The sequence below is a fragment of the Callorhinchus milii genome, unplaced genomic scaffold (genome assembly GCF_018977255.1).
Source record: "Callorhinchus milii isolate IMCB2004 unplaced genomic scaffold, IMCB_Cmil_1.0 Scaffold17, whole genome shotgun sequence".
In the NCBI taxonomy this organism is placed as follows: Eukaryota; Metazoa; Chordata; class Chondrichthyes; order Chimaeriformes; family Callorhinchidae; genus Callorhinchus; species Callorhinchus milii.
This window is the reverse complement of record NW_024704758.1, coordinates 4,490,482-4,512,297: the sequence shown is the minus strand read 5'-3', so window position 1 is coordinate 4,512,297 and position 21,816 is coordinate 4,490,482. Positions and strand designations below refer to the sequence as shown.

General features: G+C 43.0%; 1 protein-coding gene across 1 annotated transcript in view; it reads left to right on the top strand.

Annotated features, from left to right (window-relative positions):
• The window catches only part of syt7a (synaptotagmin VIIa), a 232,515-nt gene extending 218,749 nt beyond the window's left edge, over positions 1-13,766 (top strand). Inside the window, exons 8-13 of the mRNA XM_042341383.1 lie at positions 1,607-1,742; positions 10,430-10,700; positions 10,994-11,163; positions 11,970-12,084; positions 12,494-12,693; positions 13,384-13,766. Coding sequence (XP_042197317.1) covers positions 1,607-1,742; positions 10,430-10,700; positions 10,994-11,163; positions 11,970-12,084; positions 12,494-12,693; positions 13,384-13,488 — 997 coding nt within the window. The 3' untranslated portion in view covers positions 13,489-13,766. The remainder of the gene's footprint in view (positions 1-1,606; positions 1,743-10,429; positions 10,701-10,993; positions 11,164-11,969; positions 12,085-12,493; positions 12,694-13,383) is intronic.
• The last annotated feature ends 8,050 nt before the right edge of the window (positions 13,767-21,816 follow it).

Below are 21,816 nucleotides of genomic sequence, written 5' to 3'. Positions count from 1 at the left end.
GAGGATTATTATTATTATTGTTGTTGTTCTCCTGAAGTTGCTGCCGTTTGTTTGAGCTCCTGTAGCTGGGGGCTCTCTAGCTCTTCAGCTAAGTGATCATTCTTCATGATAGCACCCAAATCATGATGGTCAGCACAGTCACCTTTCATAGGAACATAGGAACAGGAGGAGGCCATTCAGCCCCTCGAGCCTGATCCACCATTCTATTAGATCATGGCTGATCTGTACCTCAACTCCTCCTTTCCCGCAATGATATCGAAGAGTGGATTTATTTTTTGAATAACGTTCTCCAGTATCTCTGGTTTGGACCAATGCCTCGCACCAGACTAACAATCCACCCGGTGACGCATGCTCTGGCCTGGATGGATCAGCTATTTGAAGTGCATCCAGATTGGGCCAGTCTTTCATTTTTTTTATTAAATGCAAAAGGGGTTTAAATTTCCACTTTGAATTTGGCAGTGGCCTCTGACTGAGTCCCTGGGCTGTCTTTTATCTCCTCGTTATGCCATGTAAATCATACCAGAACTGCGGAATAACTCTCAGGTGGGTCGGCTCAACAGCTGTGCCCTAACTACGTTGGCTGCCTTGCCCCATTAACGTCCCAGATCTGGAAGCAGTAATCAGCTATTTCTGCACAAGGCTACCTCTGCTTTCACCTGACTCTGAGAAATATGCATACGGATTGCATTAGTTTCCATTTACCGCTCAACATTAGGCTCACAGGATCATATCGCACAGCCAACTGCTTTACTGTGTTATTAATATGCTTGTTTTAATCAAGAGCTGCCTCATTAAAGCACCCATTTGTCATACGCTGTGTTGGTGATCCAAATTGGATCCTTTGTGGCCAGTAGACTAGTTCTGACGCTTGTAGTTTATATCATTGAGGTCCCCAAGGTAGTTGATCACTAGAGTGTCCTGAATGAGTGAATGAGCAAAATTCTGTTTGTTGGTGTTGTATTTCAGCTGTGACACTAGGTGTGCTAGCCTTGTCCCCCTCCCCATTCCCCCCACCCATCCGATAGAGGTGCGTGTTGCTACTGACAGGCTAGTGGTAGGTGTGGAGATGACTGAAGCTGGAAGCGTGAACATAGGGGAAATAAGCAAGTGGCAAATAGAGGGAAAGTGTTGTTCTTTAGCAAACCATATCAGATACGATTCATGATTGCAGCTATATCTCTATTGTAGAGCTTGTGAGCCATGATACAATTGCAGGATTGTTGTTCTGAACCAGCGCTGTTAGAGTCTATACCACCGTTATACCATCACTGACGTTACAGTCTACATATACCCACAATGTCCAAAAAGAGCGGGCTTGAACTGTCTGTCCTTGTTACAGCTTTTTTTCCCCCCATTGTTTTGGATGCCAGAGCATTGAGGAGAGTGTGTAACTAGCTAACAAAAGTGTTTTCCGTTATTAATCATTGACTTGTAAATTAATTTGAAGTTTGCAAACTCTGCGCGACAGTGTCCTGGAGCCTTTTTGAGAGAATGCGATCTTTTCACAGCCGTCAGAAACGCAGCCTAGCTTAAGGTGGGGCCAGCCCCAGCCACGGTTACAGTGCCCGTGTTCAGCTGAGAACCGACCGCTTTGTTTGTGTTGCAGGTTACCCACTGGAAATAAGCCAGTGAATACAGCCCAAGTTCAAGGGCAGCTCCCTGTGGATGACTCTGACAGGAAAACAGAGCCTCGCTCCTCTGTCTCAGATCTTGTGAACTCCCTGACCAGCGAGATGTTAATGGTGAGTAGCCGTGCAGCGCAGTAAACCTGTGCAAAATACCGTTCCTTAAATTAGACCAGACACCTGAAAGCACAGTTGCCCTCAAATATTCAATCCACATATCGCACTTTGCACAAGCAGAGGGCTTAAGTCAAAATAGGATATGTTACAGCAATGGGATAATGGCACAAATTCAGGACATGAATTTACTTGTTATCCAGTGCTTGAGGTTCATTCTCTTCAAGGTGAAAGATTCGGTGTTGGAAACGGATCATTTTATCCCATTGCCCCACTGGAAGTCGGCAACATTTGCAACAGTGCAGGAAGAGCTCTGACCGTAAAAACATAAGAATTGCTCGACGAACGAAGGTCAAGGTGCAGGCGCAGGCACGTGTCATCATGTCCCAAACTATATATTGTAGCCCGCGATATTATTTCCTAAAAGAAATCTATCTAATTTATTTATACTAAAGAGAAGAGGGTAGAGCCTGAGGAATGCCTGCAGTGCAATGAGCTGGAAGGTTTGGGGAATCAAAAGATGAGGGGAGCATTTTGGGGCGAGTGTGTTGGGGGGATGGTTCAGTCTGATAGCACCGTTGCTGCTGAGTCAGAAGGTTGTGGGTTGGTCATTCATTTCATGGTTGCTTGCGTGACATTGCTGTGCACAATTGCCTACAAATACACAATTGCTGCACTGCTACACAGTAAATCCTGTGAGACGTCCTTCTGATGTGAAAGGTGCTGCATCAAATGCAAGGATTATTATGAAAACGCAGTCTATAGTGTATATATACACACAGTATATCAACACATTTTTTAAAGTACTGCATTGTTTGGTCATCACATGGCAATAAAGCATCATCCCATCACTAAAAGGCCAATAAAATCCAGCTCTAAGTCTGACAAGATTTGTTTGTAAGACTTCAACCTCCTTAATAATGTCAAGTAAATCAGTCAGCCTAGTTGTTCTGTCTTCAGCAATGCTGCTCATGAGACATTTATTTATAACATTTAAATCCAACCATCCTTTTACTACTTTATCAATCGACCTCTGTGTTCTCCGCTGGGATTAATTAACACAGAGTGATGACCGTCAATCCCATTTTACACATTTTTGTCTGTGCAGAACATCATCAGTTCAAGTTTCAATTGGCAGAGAAACAGTTCAACTTGGATGGTTCATAAACCTTGGAGGGTTAAGTTTGATCATTGATCATAATAGTGTTTCAGATCTCTCACCCGCGCTCTCCCTTCCTCTCTCTCCATGAGTTTGTTTGTGTAGAATAATTCCAGCTGTGAAACCAGCTCAACTTCAAAACAACGTCCTAAGTTTTCATTAAAGCCAACCAACAATTGATTAATATTAATAATAATAATTCTTACATTTGATATATCGCCTTTCACATTACAAGGTCATCGCAAATTGCTTCACGGGATTTACTGTGAAGTGCAGTGACTGTGTATTTGTAGGTAAACACGGCAGCCCATTTGCGCACAGCAAAGTCCCACAACACTGTGAAACAAATGATTAATTACTTATTTGGGGGATTGTTGGCCAGGAAACTAGGAATAACTCCTGTCACTTTTCAAGCCATGGGATTGTGGAGTTCGGTAGTTTAGTGGTTAGAGCACTCGCCTCGCAAGCGAGAGGACCTGGGTTAGATTCCCGGGCAGGGCAAAACGTTGGGCAATTTTCGTTACTCCACACACCTCTGTTTATCTAACAGTGAATAGGAACCCGGTTGTTAGTCAACTGGTGGATCAATTTTCTGGGGGTAAAAAAAAAACTAATTTGGTCACACACTCCATGACTGTTTTGTGTTGGAAACTGTCAATTATTCTTCAATATTCTGTAACTAGGATGTCCTCTGGAAAGTGTTCGTGAGGGAAAACAAAAGTGAAATGAGTGCATTACTCCTGGTTCAGAAATCCTCTCACCTTGAGCAGTGTGTTAATTTGACCTAAAAATTGACCTAAAATCTTGAAAGAAATAGGAAATTAGGAAAGTGAGGGACAGCTCTCCTCGCCTTGATTAAAGGAGTCAAATCACCATAAATTAATGGCCCATGTTTCACTGTGACATTATCAGCAAGGACAACCACATTTCAGTGGAAACCTTACACATTGCCTGTTTTGTCTGGATTGCAATCTTTTGAACCAATGCAATTAATGCATTGGCAAATGCACCATTTGCTCTATTTCATTGGCAGATGGTCTGAAAACACTGTTAGAGGCGTGTCCACAAAACAGAAAGGGAAAGTTAGCAAGGAAGAATAAACGTGCATTAGTAATGGTGTGGCACATATCAGAACCCCTGCAATCATAGTGATTTGGGTTTATTACTGTCAGTCTCTAGAATGAGAGAGAGAGTGAGTGGTGTACTACTGTCACTCTGAGAGTGATTACTACTGCCACTTCTTGGGAGTGAGAAAGAGGGAGAGAGAGAGCCAGTGTTGTATTGGTAGGAATGAAACAGAAGTACAGGGAATGCAAGTTGTTGTTGTTGTGATACGGCAGAGTATCCCAGCTATAACTTCAGTACAGCGCGAGTTGGTTACCACAAGACTGACACGTATGGACCCTGAAAATCCCACCGTATTGAAGGTGTCAGCCTGGCGTATTTGGTAATACTCTGAGTCTGGTTCTTGTCCAGCACCTTGGGACGTCTTCCTGACGTGAAAGGTGCTATACAAATGTAATTTGTTATGTGTTGTTGTTGTGGGTTCTAGCCCACATCTCAGCTCCTAGGCTGGTCGTACTGAGCTCAGGAATAGCATTAGCAGAGGCTTCCGAGCAGAAATAGACTCTTCCCAAGTGTTCCTTTAGTTCCATAACTCCTATTACAGTACAAATTACGCTGATATAGTTAGTTATTCTCAGTCAGGCAAGTCAAATGAAAATAAGCCGCAGTCTGCTGACTGAGCTGGAAGGAACTGGAGCGTTTAATGTTACACAGCACCGCACAGGCACGTAGTGTCGTTGGTATTCCACGCCAGACCCAAATTGACTGCACTTCAAGAGTTCTCCTGTGCTCCAGTTCTATTGGATTGGTCAAGGTTGATGATCAGAGACGTTTCGTCCTTGCCCAAAGCTCTATAAAATATGCAGCGCATTAGTTCAATGAGTTACATAATCCGATACAAAATGCTCATTATTGAACAGGAATAGAATGTCATTACTGTAATGCAGCTGCTTTTCTGATAACTGGGTAATTCAATGAGCTTTAAAAATTCACCATGGACTCTGGTTAGTGTGCGTGTGCCTAGGATGGCTCTGTCAATACGCTGTGAGCTTCACTTGTATCTTTGAGCTTAGACAGAAGATGGAGCCTTGTGCGTTGAGATGCTACATTATGTCTCTGCTCAATGACAGTGAATAAGGGAGGCTTAAGTATTCCATTGACAAGTGGCTGACTTTCTCGTTTCTCTTCGTATTTGTCCATATATGTATTTTTTTTATTTCTCCATCAGTAGCTTTAAGCAACTCTAGTACTGTGGTCAATGCACTTTTTTTTTGGTCAGCTGGGTAATTACTCCTCCACAACAATAATCATCCTTGCATTTGATATGGCGCTTTAAGACGACTCAAAGCGCTTCCGAAGATTTATTGTCGAGTGTATTTTTGTAATTGGCAGCAGCCAACGTCCCACAAGCAACCATGAAGGTGAATGATCAATTTTAATTTGGGGGATTGTTAGATCTTGGGTATAAAGTGCATGGTTTATCCTTGGCTCATCCTGTAACACAGAAGACCCCTCTCTGTAGCATACTCAGATGTGAAGGGAGCATCCTTCAGGTAATGTGAGGAAGAGATAATGTATCATTCCTTTAATCCTGCAGCTGTGTCGTGGGAAATCCTGCTGCTCTGGATAGTTGACTTTTGAGTAGTTGTGAAGCGTTGGGATTCTGATGTTTAATGTCAACTGGTTTGCCATTTGGAGCATAAAATCGCACTTGTATTGTGATATTTTATTATTGCCCAGAAAAAAAACTTCACCAGGGCAGCGAATTTATGAGGAGAACTGAACCCAAGAGTCTGTGGCTGGGGCTCAAAGGATGAAGCTCGACTTGAGCCAGTTGCATAACATTAGTATAATATAATTCATGCAAATGGAACCAAAAGTTATTTGACTCAGAGCATGGGAATGAGAAGCGATGTCTTGGCTACTCAACTGCATCAATTTCAGTGACTGGCATTACAAATAATTAGCTGTAAGCCTTCAAATACCATTATTTTCAAATTGATTTTTGAACAATGCTGAAACATTTGTCACTAATGGTTGTTACGGAACTTTTCTTTTCTAGTTGATTAATGTATCTCACGGACTATCAATCTGTGACTCACCCATTTGTTTCTCCTTAATTCTCTCAGATGTTTCTGTACTCTTTCTTTTTACGGCACCAAAGTTTGCAGAGTCCTGTAGCATATTGGTTAGAGCACTCGCCTCGCAAGCGAGAGGTCACGGGTTCGATTCCCAGGCAGACTGAAACTTTAGGCAAGTTTCCTTTCTTCACACGCCTATGTTTACCTAGCAGTAGGTAGGAACCCGGCAGTTAGTCGATTGGCGGTTTACTTTCCGGGGTAATAATCCCTGCAAAAAAAAAATTATTATAATTTGGTCACTCAATCTTTAACTGTTTTTGGGACATGCTATGTGCAATTGGCTGCCGCATTTCGCCCACAAAAAATACAGTCAATCCACTTTACGATGAAGCACTTTGAGACATCCCAACAGTATGATAAGGTGCTATATCAGATGCAAGGATTATTATTATTACAAATTGCACAAGACCAGAAGCCCATTGCAGTCCATCTGGTGAGCCTAGGACTCCACCCTATGCATGTACAGCTGAGAGAAAAAAGAAGTGATCAGCTACCCAATGGTGAAATATTCCTCGACATTTTCTTTTCTTATTTATTGACTGTCTCCTGGCACCGAAGTAATTCGGCTGGTCACAAGCCTCAGCAAATTAGTCATGTGTCTAGGATTTATTTCACTGAAGTGATTACAGCTAGTCTGTCATCATATAATGGGGCTGGTAGGAAGCCATCAATCACCCCAGCTATGCTGACAACCGTGACTGAACTCGTGTGGATACATGTTACAAATATTCAGAACCAGAGAAGGTTCTTACAGAACACACCATACTCCTGAAACAATTTGCCTACAATCCTGGCCATCTAGCAATGCTGGTGTGTCAGCGTGGCTCAGTTGGTTAAACTCTGGCCTCTGACTCAGAAAGTGGCGGAGTTTATAAAGTCCCAAAATGGGATTTGAACCCCCATTATTCTAGGCTGACAGTCCAGTGCATTGCTGGGGTGCTTGTGTTGTTGTAGGTACCGTTAAAACAAGGGAGTTTCTCCCATTATTCTGACTAAAATCCTCCAGATTAATCTGTCATTCACCTCGTTGGTGTGTCTGGGAACTTGCTTTACACAAAATAGCTGCTGCATTTGCCCACAGAAAGTCAGAAAATCATAATAATCCTTACGTTTGATATAGCGCCTTATCATGTCTTTGAGACGCCTCAAAAAGCACTTCACAGAATGTACTGTGAAGTGCATCGATTGTATATTTTGTGGGCGAAAATGTTTTGTCACTATGAGACGTTTCAGCGGTAAAAGTGCAATAAAACTGAAAGTTTGCCCTTAAGTGGAAAATAGGTTTGACTTTAACGGAAACCACCTCTATTCATGAAGGATGTGCTCAATACATTTGGCTTTAATACATATTTCGGAGATCAATACACTCTGATGAGAGATTGATACATTGCGTGCTCTTGCCCATCAATCCTGAACATCAATTGGTGTGAGTAGCCGTGCTCTGAGCTGCATTTCATCAATCCTCAGCAACTTCGCTGAACCTCATGTAAAGTGTGGAAGCTCCACTCCACAGTGGCCTCCTATATTTGTAACAGCGCTGCATTGCTGGAGATGTCACCTTCCAGACCAGATGTTTAACCAAGGACCCGTCTACCTGTTCGAGTGGACATTAAAGATCCTCTCACTTTTGGCAATGTGAAGGGAGTTTCTCCTGGTGTCCTGCCCTCCCAATAAATTGGTCATTCATGTCATGGCTGACACTCTGGAACTCTCTGCCTCAATCCCACCGCCTTCATCCCTCCTTGTCTGTTTTCAGATCATGACTTTGAGACGTCTCAAAACGCTGCACAGAATATATTGTAAAGTGAATTGACTGTATATTTTGTGGGTGGCAACCAATTGAGCACAAACAGTCCCACAAACAGTCGTCGATTGACTAATCAAATTTTAATTTTAAAAGATTGGGAGGATTTATTATTACCCCTGGGAAAGCGATCCGCCAATCGGCTAACAACCGGGTTCCTACTTACTACTAGGTAAACAGAAGCGTGTAAAGGAACAACAGTCGAGACTTAAAGCTGCAACTTGGTCTGTGCATCCAAGTGGTGCAGCATTCTGTATCTTGCCCACTAGGTTGTGGGGAGAGCCTGAGCTTTTGTTTGATGGTTTAATAACTGGGTGTAAAATGCAATGACTGGTTACAGTATTCAGTGCAGAACCAGACCTCCGAGAATTCCAAATCCTAAATGTAATCCTCGAGGCTTTGCTGATAAGGACATTTCTTACACAGTCGCCCGAACAGAGAGGAGAACTGATAAGGGGATAGAAACTGAAAATGCCACACCATGTCTCACTGCACCCATTGTATACACTCTCACTCAATCACCTCAGTGTGCACTGAATTCCTGCTTCTCAAACGCCAGCACAAGGTTTCAATGCTTTTCAGTCCACACCGCATAAAACACAGTCACTCCACGTCCTGTGAAGTACATCCTGTGAAGACCTTTGAGATGTCCTCCTGACATGAAAGACGCTGCATCAGATGTAAGGATTATTATTATTATCAGCAATTACCTGAAACTTGTTTCTGTTTTATTTCACCTGCTGCTCGACTTGAGTATGCGCTTGTTGTGTGTTGGTCACTCATTTCACGGCTGTTTGTGGGACGTCGCTGTGGACAAAACAGCGGTCCATTTCGCCTCCAAAACACACAGACACTACGCTCTATAGTAAACCCTGTGAAATCGAGATGCTTCAATGATGTCGTGAGGTGTTCTATCAAATACAAGGAGTATTATTTGCCACAGCATTCTCCCTTGTGCCTCTAAATGTATGATAATAATAATCCTTATATTATTATAATATAGTATAAATGAATCCTGATTGCTGCTTTTATGTTTTGTGCCAGTGGTTTAGCTTCCTATTCAGTTAAGTGTAAACCAGCCGTCCTATAAACATTTTGCCTACTTCGTGTGCTGCTCAGCTTGACTCTGAATTTGGTTTCCTCCGCAGCAGCTGGCCTGCCTGTGGCCCAGATATCATTGACACCAAAGTGAGAGAGGCCCGAGACTCTGTCATCATGTCATTAGCTACCTGTAATGAAGAGGGTTCTAGCGTGGGGGAGGGCTGCTGGCTGGAGTCACGAGAGGAACAATCTGATCAGAGTTAAAAGAAACCAGAGCTTCCCGAGGATAAAGTGAAAGTGATCAAGATAAAGCGAAAGCCCCCACCCTCCATTCCCCCCCTCCTCCATCCCCTCTCCTCCGTCCCCACCCCTCCATTCCGCCTTCCACACACGCCTCGCCCCATCCATACACCCTTCCCTGCCCTCCATTCCCCCTCCATGGTGGTTGAGGTCTGGACACTGGTTTTTAAAGAAAAAAAGCGCTTGATGCTGTGACGGGGAGAAGAATAGTGGCTGTTCTGTAGGAATGACATTAGATGAGTCAAAGAGCCTTCTTCATCTGAACCAATCTTGTGGCAGGCACCATTCAGTCCATTATGTCTCAGTGAAGCTGTTTGCCGTAAACCCATTCCTTGTCTTTTACTCATTAGTGTTAGATTTCATTCATCAGGTGTCCCATCTAATACCCCTTTTAAATTACGTGGTTGGCTTGGCTTCAATGGCCAATTATAAAGTGCTCTAACCTCCCCAATTTCTCCCTCTTTCCAACCTTTAACTTTATTTATACGCAGGTTCCATTAAAGCATAAGTTTTGTTCCGTGCTTATCGTGTGACAAATGGTGAGTGTATTCCACAGCACTGTTCAAACAGTGGCACGCGAGGAGAAAGGGCTGCCAACTGAGCCAGGCTGACACTTTGAGAGAGCAAATAGACGAGTCTCCAGTTGATGTGTTGAGATGCTCTACACACACTGGAGCTAAAGACTGGAGGACAACACGTCTTATGTTGTTCAAAGAAAGGAGCGAGGCAATTGGGAATTATAGACCAGTCAGTCTATTGTGTGAAAAACAGCTTCCATAGAGGGACAGTTCAGAAACAGGACGTTCCCGCTGGTGTTTATACTCCACACAAGTTCCCATATTAGATCCTATCCTTAGTCCCACACCCCGGCTTTTTCTCCCTATACCTCAACTGTATCCCCTCTTACCCATGTGTCCAGTCAGTTTCTGAATGTGCACATAGTTGCCGTCCCAAGAACTGACTGATTGTTTAATAGGAATCTATTTCAAAATTCTACACAATGTTAACTTTTACCACAATGTCCTTCATCAGGCTAAGACTTTGAGCAAAACATGGCCTCTAGAGCCTAATAGGAACTGTACGGTTGGGAAGCGAAGGAAGTAGCATTACATAGGGGACAGATTATAGTTAAAGCTCTTCTCCAAGTCAGCCATGCCTGTATTCTCTCTCGCTCCTGCAGCTGTCTCCAGGCTCCGAGGAGGACTATTGCCACGAGGGAAACGCCCGCGAGAACCTGGGCCGCATCCAGTTCAGCGTCGGCTACAACTTCCAGGAATCCACCTTCACCGTAAAAATACTGAAGGCCACGGAGCTGCCAGCCAAAGACTTCAGCGGCACAAGCGACCCCTTCGTCAAGATCTACCTGCTCCCCGACAAAAAGCACAAGCTGGAGACCAAGGTCAAAAGGAAGAATCTGAATCCACATTGGAACGAGACCTTCCTGTTTGAAGGTGAGGCTGTGGTCTGGTCTCCCCTGTCTATTTCCATCTGTTAGATAATTGCATTATTACTCGAGGGCTGATAAAAGGCCCACAGTAACAGTAACAGCAACACATTGGGGAAATCCTTTCTGGAGCCTGTTGTCTGGGGTAAATTGTATCCGAGTTACTAGGCCCGCAGAGTAATGGGGACCTGATAGTGAGCGCAGACATCTTTCACCTTGAAACAGTCTGTGGTGACCAGTCATTACATGGGGACTGGTGGCACTGGTTACAGATGGGTCCCTCTCTCTCTCTTTCCTCAGGGTTTCCCTATGAGAAGGTGGTGCAGAGAATCATGTATCTGCAGGTCCTGGATTATGATCGGTTCAGTCGGAACGATCCGATCGGAGAAGTGTCATTGCCGCTAAACAAGGTGGATCTGACGCAGACACAGACCTTCTGGAAAGATCTGAAGCCATGCAGCGATGGAAGTGTAAGGCTCACCGCAAACTTACTCCTTTATAACTCTTTCTGCCATATCGTACTCTTCCAAACTCATTAACAGGGGATTGAGAGTAACTCTGCTATAAGGATCCGCAACAAGGAAATACCGTCTTAACTCTAGAGCAAAGAAGTGGGATCAGAACACAAAGGATTGTGAGAATTTTGAAGGGAGGGGTGGGTGGGGGGGGAAGAAACAGAGACACATAACAGAATATGGCAAACCATATCTGAGCCTTGACGTCTCTCAAAGTCATGGTCTTAAAATCAAAATAAAATTTGAGACCATGAAAGATTCTTAAGTCCAGTCTAAATTTGGAAGTTGATTTTGCACAGTTTCCCCCCCAAAAAAAAGATATAAAATGGCAACACAAGAGTTATGCTAATCCTAAAATCCTGAGAGATCTCGGGCCTCATTCTCGTCGTTCTCGGTCTTTCTATCCGGATCCCACAGCCGCCCAAAAGTGAAACGTGCTAGATATAATGGGACAAAAACAGAGAGTGTAAAGTTAACAGAGGAAAAAGAGCGAAAATGAGGGACAAATGCAATGGCGTCCACCATAAATTTAACAAATCATTCAAAATGATAGGAGGTAAATCTCTCAGCTAAGGTCAGTCAGCAGGTAGCCTGGCTGACTTGAGTAAGTGGTATGAAATACCCAGAGGTACTGGTGATAGTTCCAGATCTGACATGACCTGCATTCCTGGGTGTAACTGTTGCCAGGAGTTCTCTATTCTGGGTGTAATTCAGGATGAAGTGTGTAGCGAGTGACTGGCTTTCTGTGGCTGTTATTTCAGGGGAGTCGAGGAGAGCTGCTTTTGTCGCTGTGTTATAATCCGACTGCCAACACCATCACTGTGAATATTATTAAGGCCAGGAATCTGAAAGCCATGGATCTAGGAGGGACATCGGGTGAGTCCTCTCACTGTTGTACTGCATGTACTGTGCCTTTCCCACCTGGTAACTTGCTACCAAAGTTCTTTACTTCAGTATAAAAGTCATAGTGAAATTGTGTAGGACATTGCTTTGGGCACACTGTGAGACTTCTGATGAGCATTCCTGTTACAGAAGAGACGGTCATATAGATGCTGCACAGATCCACTCAGATTGTACTGGGTACGAGACTTTTATAATCATCACAAGTGAGAGGACCCAGGTTCAATTCCCGATCGGGGCAAAACCTTAGTCAATTCGCAGGCACTGAGAGCCGTGATGGCCGCAGTGGAACAAGTCCAGTGGGTGCCTCAGAGTCCCCGACGTCTGGTGCAATGCCATTCTAAAGTATCATCGCTGATCTCCTGTGCTGTTCTCTTCCTAATAGATCCCTACGTCAAAGTCTGGCTGATGCACAAAGACAAGAAGGTGGAGAAGAAGAAGACGGTTGTGATGAAGAGGTGTTTAAACCCCATCTTCAACGAATCTTTCATCTTCGAGATCCCGACGGAGAAACTGCGAGAGACGACGATTATTATTACTGTGATGGATAAGGACAAGCTGAGCAGGAATGATGTGATTGGAAAGGTATGTGTGGAGTCCTGTAGCGTATTGGTTAGAGCACTCACCTCTCAAGCGAGAGGACGCGGGTTCAATACCCGGGGCAGGGCGAAAGAAACCTTAAGCATTATTATTATTATTATTAATATTATTATAGGGTCACATAGAAGAATTAGAGGGAATCTTACAGAAACCTATAAGATCATCAAGGGCATGATTGAGTAGATAGTGGGAGATTGTTTCCCCTGGTTGGAGAAACTAAAACCAGGGGTCACAACCTTAAAATCAGAGGCAGCCCTTTCGCACTGAGTTGAGGAAGAACTTCTTCACTCAAAGGGCGGTGAATGTTTGGAACTCACTAACCCAAAGGGCTGTTGACGCTCAGTCCTTGAACATATTCAAGACTGAGATAGATAGATTTCTTATTGCAAAAGGGATTAAGGGATATGGGGATAAGGCAGGGTCAGGTTATTAGCTGGAGTTAGATTAGAAGATCAGCCATGATTGAATGGCGGTGCAGGCTCGAAGGGCCGAATGGCCTACTCCTGCTCCTACATGTTATGTTAAGTCATGTTATGTTAAGTCAGTCAGGAGTCCCAGCAAGTGAGCCAAGCTGAGAGCCGAGGAAAGGGTAATAGAGAAAGAATCTAAACAAAAAACGGGTCTTTACTGGCGGCTAATCAACTGATTTCTCTCTCCCTCTTCTGACTCCTCCAGATTTACTTGTCTTGGAAGAGCGGCCCGGGAGAGGTTAAGCATTGGAAGGATATGATAGGCCGTCCACGGCAAGCGGTGGCTCAGTGGCACCAGCTGAAGGCGTGATCGATCGCTCACCAAAAAATGTTTCAAGGAGAGAGGAAAAAATATATAAAGGACCAGAGAAGAAAAGAAACCCATCAGATTAACTTTGACATTCTACGTTTGCACAGTTGAAGCACTTGGGGTCACCATACGTCATGGGTCATTAAAGCCTACACCTCGGGAGGTCGGCAGCCAATCCACACGCCATGGACTCTATAAGCATTGAGCTGCCAGGAACTTTTCTTATGTAATGAAAAGGTCGCATCCACTTCGTGCTTCAAACCCTCTCCCCCTCTCCCCCGCCCTCTCCCCCACTTCCCTCTTCCTCCAAAAAACAAGGCTGTATCTTGGTAGTTGCACATCCAGTCTCCGTGTCTAAGGTTTGTTATGCGATTTAGATTTTAGGAAGCCGGGGGATTTTTTTTCCCCCACAGCAGAAAGCGCAAGGAAGTTGTTCTTCCAGATGCAGAGGTGATTGTTGCTGTGTCGGGGGGGAAGAGGGAAAGAAGAAAACTTTGTTTTCCAAAATAAGCTGACTTCTGTAGTCGTTCAGTGCAGGTTTAGACACTTGTGCTTCTAGAAGCATCCGTTTCACTTCTCTCGGCCAATTTAATGGGGGGTGGGTGGGTGTTGAGGACTGGGTTGGGCGAACAAACAGGAACTTAAATCAGTGTATGTCTCTGTGTGTGTGTGTGTGTTTATGTGTACGTGTGTGTTTAACGTGTGCTTCTGCACACATGGAAATACTCCGCCATTCGACCTCCACGTGTAGGTGACTAGCTCTGCACTTTTTAAAAATGTACAGATTTGATTGCGGCAAAATAATTATCGAGGGAGTTGTTTTTTTAGGGTTTGCTTATAGGTTGGCCATGTCTGGTTCACGCAGGATTTCACTCTCAGTTCATCTTGATTCCGATCTGGCACAGACGAGTGAGCTGAGGTTCCTTTCTGCTGGATCCCCAGTTAGTGATGTGCACAATTATTGGCTTTCGAAGGCAAATGGTAGGAACTCTGCAGAACTGCTGCATTGAAAAATCTTTAAATGTTCTTGTAAACTACCACTGTACATAATTTCTGTGCAAAATGTTTGTGATTTCCAATGAGGTGCATGTAAAATAACATCCTTCTGAGATAAACAAGATAGGTATTTCTTTCTAGTTACACTCTGGGTTGGTGAGTTCAGATTGGTGACTCTATGGGTCAGATCTCTTGGTCTATTATTTATACCCTATGGGCTTTTGAGTTCCCAATTTTATTATCCTCAGTAGCTTGTTGAGTTCCTAATGTTATTACAGTCCATGAGTCAGTTTATTACGTCCTACACATCTGGAATTTTTTGCTTGTTGAGCAGGGTTGGAGGTTTATGCTGTTGTACAATGCTGCCCAGGATATGAATTATCATCTCACCTCTTATTACAGAATTACCCCTCGATTACTATTAGTATAGATATCCAGATATCATTTCTGCTCGCATTCCTCAGTGATGTATCTGTAACTGCAGTACAGTGAGGAATGACAAGAAATTCAGACCATTCTTAATTGCCTGCTGGAATTCAACAAATTCAGATTTTCGTTAATGTTCGAGGGTTAGATGAAGAAGGCTGTTTGGTCACTTGATCTCATCTTTCCAGAATACCCGTTCTACCATCCTCCCATCACAGCATCAAATTGTTTTTTAAATGAGTCCATTGTCCTGGCTTCAAGTGTCCTTCCTGGTAACCCGTTCCAGTCATTAATTACCCTCCGAGTAAAGAAATACTTGCTGGTGTCTGTCCTGAAATTGCTCGTTTGCAGCTCAATTCTTGTTCTTTAATCTCAGCACATCCAAAAGTACTGATCTGGGTTATTTTCCCAATCTCATTTAAAATCGTGTACACGTCTTATAAGATCCTCTCTGAAACATCTCCTTTCAACACTGAAGAGCCCTAGCTTGTCTAATTGTTGCTCACAGTTCATTCCTCTAACACTGGGGATCCTCATTGCTCTCCTCTGCACTGTCTCTCGTGCCTGGGCAATCATATGTCTTGGCGACGGTATTCTAGGTACGGTCTGTCCAGCCTGAGAGTGAATTCTGATTTGACAATATAGCCCAGCATCCTGTTTGTCTTGTTTATTGCTGCCTCGCACAGTTTTGAGCGGGTGATGAGTCAACTGACACCTCTCAATCTCTTTTAGCTTCCCTTTGGCAAGTTCTACATGCCTCGTATTTTTACTCTCTCATTGTGACCTGGCTCCCATTACGACTGCTTCCTTCTGTTCAGCCAATTTCAAATTTGTGTCCATGTCTTGCCCTTACTACTCAGTGACATCAGTTTGTGTTACACTTCTCTTTCATGCTGCACTTTGTCAAATGCCTTTTGGAAGTCACTGCGGTACACTATGTCATATGGTTCCCCCTTATTGAATTTGGGCTGTACCCTCCTCAAAAAAAATCTAAGGTTGGTCAGACAAGGTGTATAATCTCAGAATCTATGTTGTTTGTCAGTTAGTAGGTTTTTTTTAAACTGGAGCTATTCCATTTTCTCTCTGCTGATTGTGTTTTATATTATCGAGGTCAGACTAACGGTTCTACAGTTACCATGTACGGTTCTGTCACCTTTCTTGCATAATAGAAACTTCCTTCGTCTGTTGAAACCTCACCAGGGGGGTAGACCACCCCTTAATGCCCATCAGTGATGCATAAATCTGTTGCCGCTTCTCCCCTAATTACCCTGGGATACAGTCCATCACTGTGGGGGATATACTAGTTTTCAGCTCCTTGAGCCTACTCAGTACCTCTGCCTTACTTATGTTAACGTCCTGGAGCTCAAAGAATGTTTGCTGGCCTTTTGCGGCCATGTTTTTAAGTGTTTAAAAGCTTGGTTTTCAGCTCCTGCTTAAAATCTCCCAGGAATTAGTCATTTAATATATTCACTATCTCCCGTTCAATCTCTTTTTCACCCCCCCCCCACACACACTTTCAGTCCCTTAGGGGTTTTAATGTCTTCCCTGAATTAGCCTCTTACTTGAAAGATTTTTGGGGCAGAATGTGATTTGCATCTGCTGCTCCATCCCTTTCCAGTTCTCTCTGGTTTCCTCTAATTTCTTCCTCTTTCTATACAGCCTTGTATTCAGCCCAACGGTGGCCCTCTCTGTTCTCCCTACAAGCTTTGTGAATCATCCTTTTTTTAAAAATCTTAATCTCCTTTCTTACTTTCCTGTTGATTCATTTTGGAGCATTTTGATTTGATTTGCGGTAAGTGCAGCAGAAGTATTGCAGTCCTAAAGTTTTGATAAAGCAATGGTTTGTACTGTCAATTAGATCTTGTGTTTAATATAATGCAGGAAAAAGGAAACTCAAGTGAAAGTGCTCTGCTAAAATCTCTTTCCCATTCGCTGTCTCTCCCCACCTTCAAAACCCTCTCAAAATTCTCCTTGACCTTGCCTCATCCGACCCCCACTTCTAAACCCACCCGACTCAGTGATCCACAATGTCTTTGTAAAATGCTTCGAGACATGAAAGGTGCTATATAATTGCAAGTTGTTGTTCCAAGTTCTGTTTATTTCCAGGGTCTCAGCAAGCAGTTAACCTCCTTTGCTAGATTGATGTCAGCCAGTCACAAAATGTTCTGCCACTCCCACTGCAGGAAACTAGGAAATTATGAGCTGATCTCCTTCGGCTAATTGCAAGTAGATTGTCTGATTTATCTCTTTGAATGACTTTACCACAGATAAAACCCCAAAGCACGTAGCCTTGGCCTAATATTGGAACCCATGGAGTTTTGAACCTCTTATGTTCCAGTGCAGTGATGTGCAGCTTGGGCTTATTATTGTAACTGCTAGATGGTTAATTGTAATTTCAAACTCTTCAGAAAGGATAAAGTCACATTGGACACCCAGTTGGTATGACTATTAATGTTGACTTGTATTGTGCCATTGTGTGACACAACACATGATGTGCTGTATCCTGGTTTTTTTTGTCCTGATCCTTTTGAATTCTCTTCCCCTACTGATCACTTGGCTGCATGGAATTCGAGTAAATATGCTCCAATGCTCCCCCATGCAGCACGTACTGAACCTCAACAGAATATCTGCAAGTCTGTACATCTTTGACTAAAGTGAGGCTCTCGGTAGGTTGTATTCTTCAGTCCTGAAGCGGTTGGCAATGATTATGATTTGGGATGTTCAGAATTATGAAGGTAATTACAAACATTGATCAAACAGCACTCTAGCTGAGGCCTAACCAGTGTTTTATAAAGGTTCATCATTAGTTCCTGACTTTTGTATTCTACGCCCCCATTTATAAAGCCTAGTACCCCGTATGCTTTTCCTAACAGCTTTATCTACCTATCCTGCCACCTTCAAAGATTTTCTTATATGAAAGCCCAGGTCTCTGTGTTCCTTCACCCCCTTTAAGATTGTACCATCAGTTTATATTGCCTCGCCTCATTCTTCCTCCCAAAATGCATTACTTTGCATTTTGCCACATTGAACTTCATCTGCCACATGTCTGCCCATTCTACCAGTCGGTCTATGTCCTCTTGCAGTCTGCTACTCTCCTCCTCACCGTTTCCTACTTTTCCTAGTTTAGTATCATCTGCAAATTTGGAAATTGTACTCACTGTACCCAAGTCCAAGTCATTTATATAGATCAAAAAGCGCAATGGGCCCAATACTGACCCCTGGGGGACATCATTGCACATTTTTCTCCAGTCAGAAAAACAACCGTTCACTTCCACTCTCTGCTTTCTGTCAGTTCTGTATCCATGCTGCCACTGTCTCTTTAATACTGTGGGCTTCTATTTTGCTTATAAGTCTCTTATATGGTACTTTATCAAAAGCCTTTTGAAAATCCATTTAAACTACATCAACTGCACTACCTTCATCCAACCCTCTCCATCACTTGATCCAAAAACTCTCATCGGCTTTGTAAGACACAATTTGCCTTTAACAAATCTGTGTTAGCTGTCCTTTATTAACCCATATTTTTCTAAGTGAAAATTTATTTTGTCCCAGATTATAGTCTGTAGAAGTTCCAGGTTTATCTTCTGCCCCTTCTTGTACAGGGGAATAATATTTACAACCCTCCAGTCCTCTGGCACCACCTCGGTGTCCAAGGACTGAAAGATTGTGGCCAGAGACTCTGCTATTTCCACCCTTACTTCCCTCAGTAACTTAGGATGCATTCTGTCCAGGCCGGGTGACTTATCTACTTTGAGCACCTTCAACGTTTTTGTACGTCCTTTCGGTTTACTCTTATCTTATCCAATTTCTCTACCCTTTCAGCGCCTTGGGACGTGCTCCCGACGTGAAAGGCGCTCTATAAATGTGATTTTGTTGTTGTTGCTGTACCCTCTCCTCCAATACCGTGGCATTGGCTGCATCCTCTTCTTTTGTGAAGACAGATGAAAGTACTCATTCAGTATGTCAACCATGCCCTCTGCCTCCACAAGATTTCCTCTTTGGTCCCTAATTGGCCCCACCCTACCTTTGACTAACCTTTTATTCTTTACATGCTTGTAAAATACCTTAGAGTTTCGTTTTATGTTACCTGTAATCCCATCCCGTAAAAGACATGAACGATAAATTTAGCCATCAGCGCTTTGGTGTGCAGTTTTCGGACGCCACATTGAAGCCAGATCCAGATAACAGCAAGCGAAACACCTCTTTAAGAAGCTTACTTTAAGAAATCAGCCACACTTGCAGCACTAGTGTAAGATTACACCCAGATTGAGATTCTACTGCTCTTGATGCTGGCATGTCCTTTATTTATTTCTACCGATTACTGGTTGAGGTAGAGTTTTGCAAAAGCCTTGTAAATATTTAAATGTAATAACAGATCTGTAAGAATATACATATAAATATATATNAAAAAATGTCAGTACATTTAATGCCTCAATCTCAGGGTTGAATTGTGTAGTTTATTGGAAGTTTTGTGTTCTTGGATAACAAACCAGCCATCAGGCTGGCGTTTTCCAAGTGAATATTATTCTACAGAGTTTGCTCAAGTGATGTATTATAGTGAGGCTTTGACAAGACCCATTCATTGATCCATTCCTTACAGCCCAGTATTACCTTCTAGGGTCACAAGGTTTAGATGAAGACAGCCCTTTGTCCAACAGCTCTTCTGTAATTTCCTCGACACTAACCTGTTTGTGTCTCTTTTATTTGTTGCTGGATAGGAATTGCCTGTATTTGATGATTTTTCATCCTTCCCTTGTTTTAGAGGGTCGTGTCTTCACAGAAAAATGTTGGGAAAATTTGTTTTAGCTTCCCTTTTATTGTGCTCTTCCTTGGGTGGTTTTCTAAAGCCCTGAAACCTAGGCATTTGAGGAGGGAAAGAGCCAATAGTTCATAGTTTCAGCACAAGATTGGCGTCCAAACGAATGTGACACAGTTTGGCTATGCTTCATTCAGGGCCCGAGATGGCATCTCATGTGAGGCGGAGGGGAATTTCAGAGGAATGATGAGGAAAGAGAAGGCTGCACAGCCTGTGATGGATGGCGGAAGGAAGGTAAAATTGGATGTCAATGACAGCAAACATTAAGGATAGCCATTGCTTTGCTACAGACTGTTGAACATGATTCCTTATGGTTCACCCTCAAGATATGCTCCAGCAATAAAGTGATAAAGGAATCTTTACTGCTCAGGTAGATTTGCAATTTGCATTGCAGCTAATCAGAGGTCTGACTCAACTTAGCTAAATTTGAGGCAGGGGTTTAATGTAATATCCAGTTACGTTTAAAACTAAGAGTAAATGCTACCACAGCCCCAACTTGGCAATATAAATATTTGTATTTAAGTTTATTAAGATTATTTAAAGTCATATATGTATAGTGGTTACTGGCATTAGATTCACCTCGTGATTTAGGTTTGCCAGTCCCAAGGGTTGGTATTGCAAGAAACGTTTAACAAAATTTTAAAATGTGTTTAATGTTTATAAAAGTATAATCAGAGTCGCTGAATACAGCACTAAAACAGCAGAGGGCAGCCAAATGCTGGATTGTGTCAGTATGTTAGGAGAAATCATCTCCAGAAAGAATGTGCATTTTTACAGCACCTTATCACGTTGAAATGTTTCAAAATGCTTTGCAAAGGGTTATTGTCAAGTGTAGTGGCTATATTTGTCGGCAAATTTGGCAGCCAATAGCACCAGCAATATCCAACAAACAGTTCATGCGGTGAATGACCAATTAATCTGGAGGATTGTTGGCCATTTCCTTTCTTTTTGTTTTGAATAGTGTCATTGGGTCTTTAAAGTCAACCACAACAGGCAGGCAGGAATCTTGGTTCAATATCTCCTCTGAAAGATGACAGCTCTAGCAATGCAGCACTCACTTTCTGCAGCACGCAGGCTCAATTCTGAGCTCAATTCCTGACACGAGGCCAGAACCCACACTGCTTTGATTCAGAGACGAGTGCTACCAATTTGACATATCAAAGAGTCTTCAACAATTGATGAAATTTATTCCCTTTGAGGATTTGCAGCTTTCACTTCATGTGAACGAGGATTATTGCATGAGAGGGTAAAACTAACATTTGAACCACTTCGATTCTCTGCAAATCTCTCGCCTCTCGGTGCTGAATAAAAATTAGGATATGTCTAAGAATTATTTGTTCCCCTTTGAATAATGAGGGTCTCATCACATCATTGAGGAAATGATGGGAGTGGAGAGGGGAGAAAGAGGTAATTTGCGACAGTCTGTGGTAGGATTGAAAGTATGCCTCACAGGAACGTGGGAGAGCTTTAAATGGAATCACAGAAAGCTTGCAGCACAGAAGGATGCCGTGCAGCCCATCATGTCTGTGCCTAGCTCTTCGAATCCTTAGTTCTTAAATCGAAAAAGGAGGGGAAATAGAGGCCTTGACAGCAATTGTCCTGAAACCTCCCGGTCAGGATTGGGATAGTAAGCGAACAGCTTTTCTTTTCAGTTTACATTCAATGCTAGTTTGGCTGCAATTGAGGTTTTCTTATAAGGTTAGATTTTTACAACTGTGTGTACAGATTGTTCAAACTTAACATGAGGCCACGCAGTCCTGAATTTATTGCTTTTGGTCCTTTCTTTAAAAAGGGACTGGGCGCTCAGCGCTCTTGGGTAAGACAAATTAAATGAAGAAACTGCGACGCTTCCTTTGTCAAAACTGCGATGTAACATTTGCCAACTTTGTATAGGATATTCATGACGCCTAGGTTTAGCTGCCGATTGGTGGAGGTACAGTATATCAATAGCAATTCAGTTTAGGCCGGCTGAAGCCAGGTATCAAATGTGCTTTATCTACGTAACAAGAGCTTTGTTCAATTGATTGCACCTGTTACTTGCAACACTTGTCGTGTAACCAATAAAGGTTTTACGACATGTCAATAGTTTG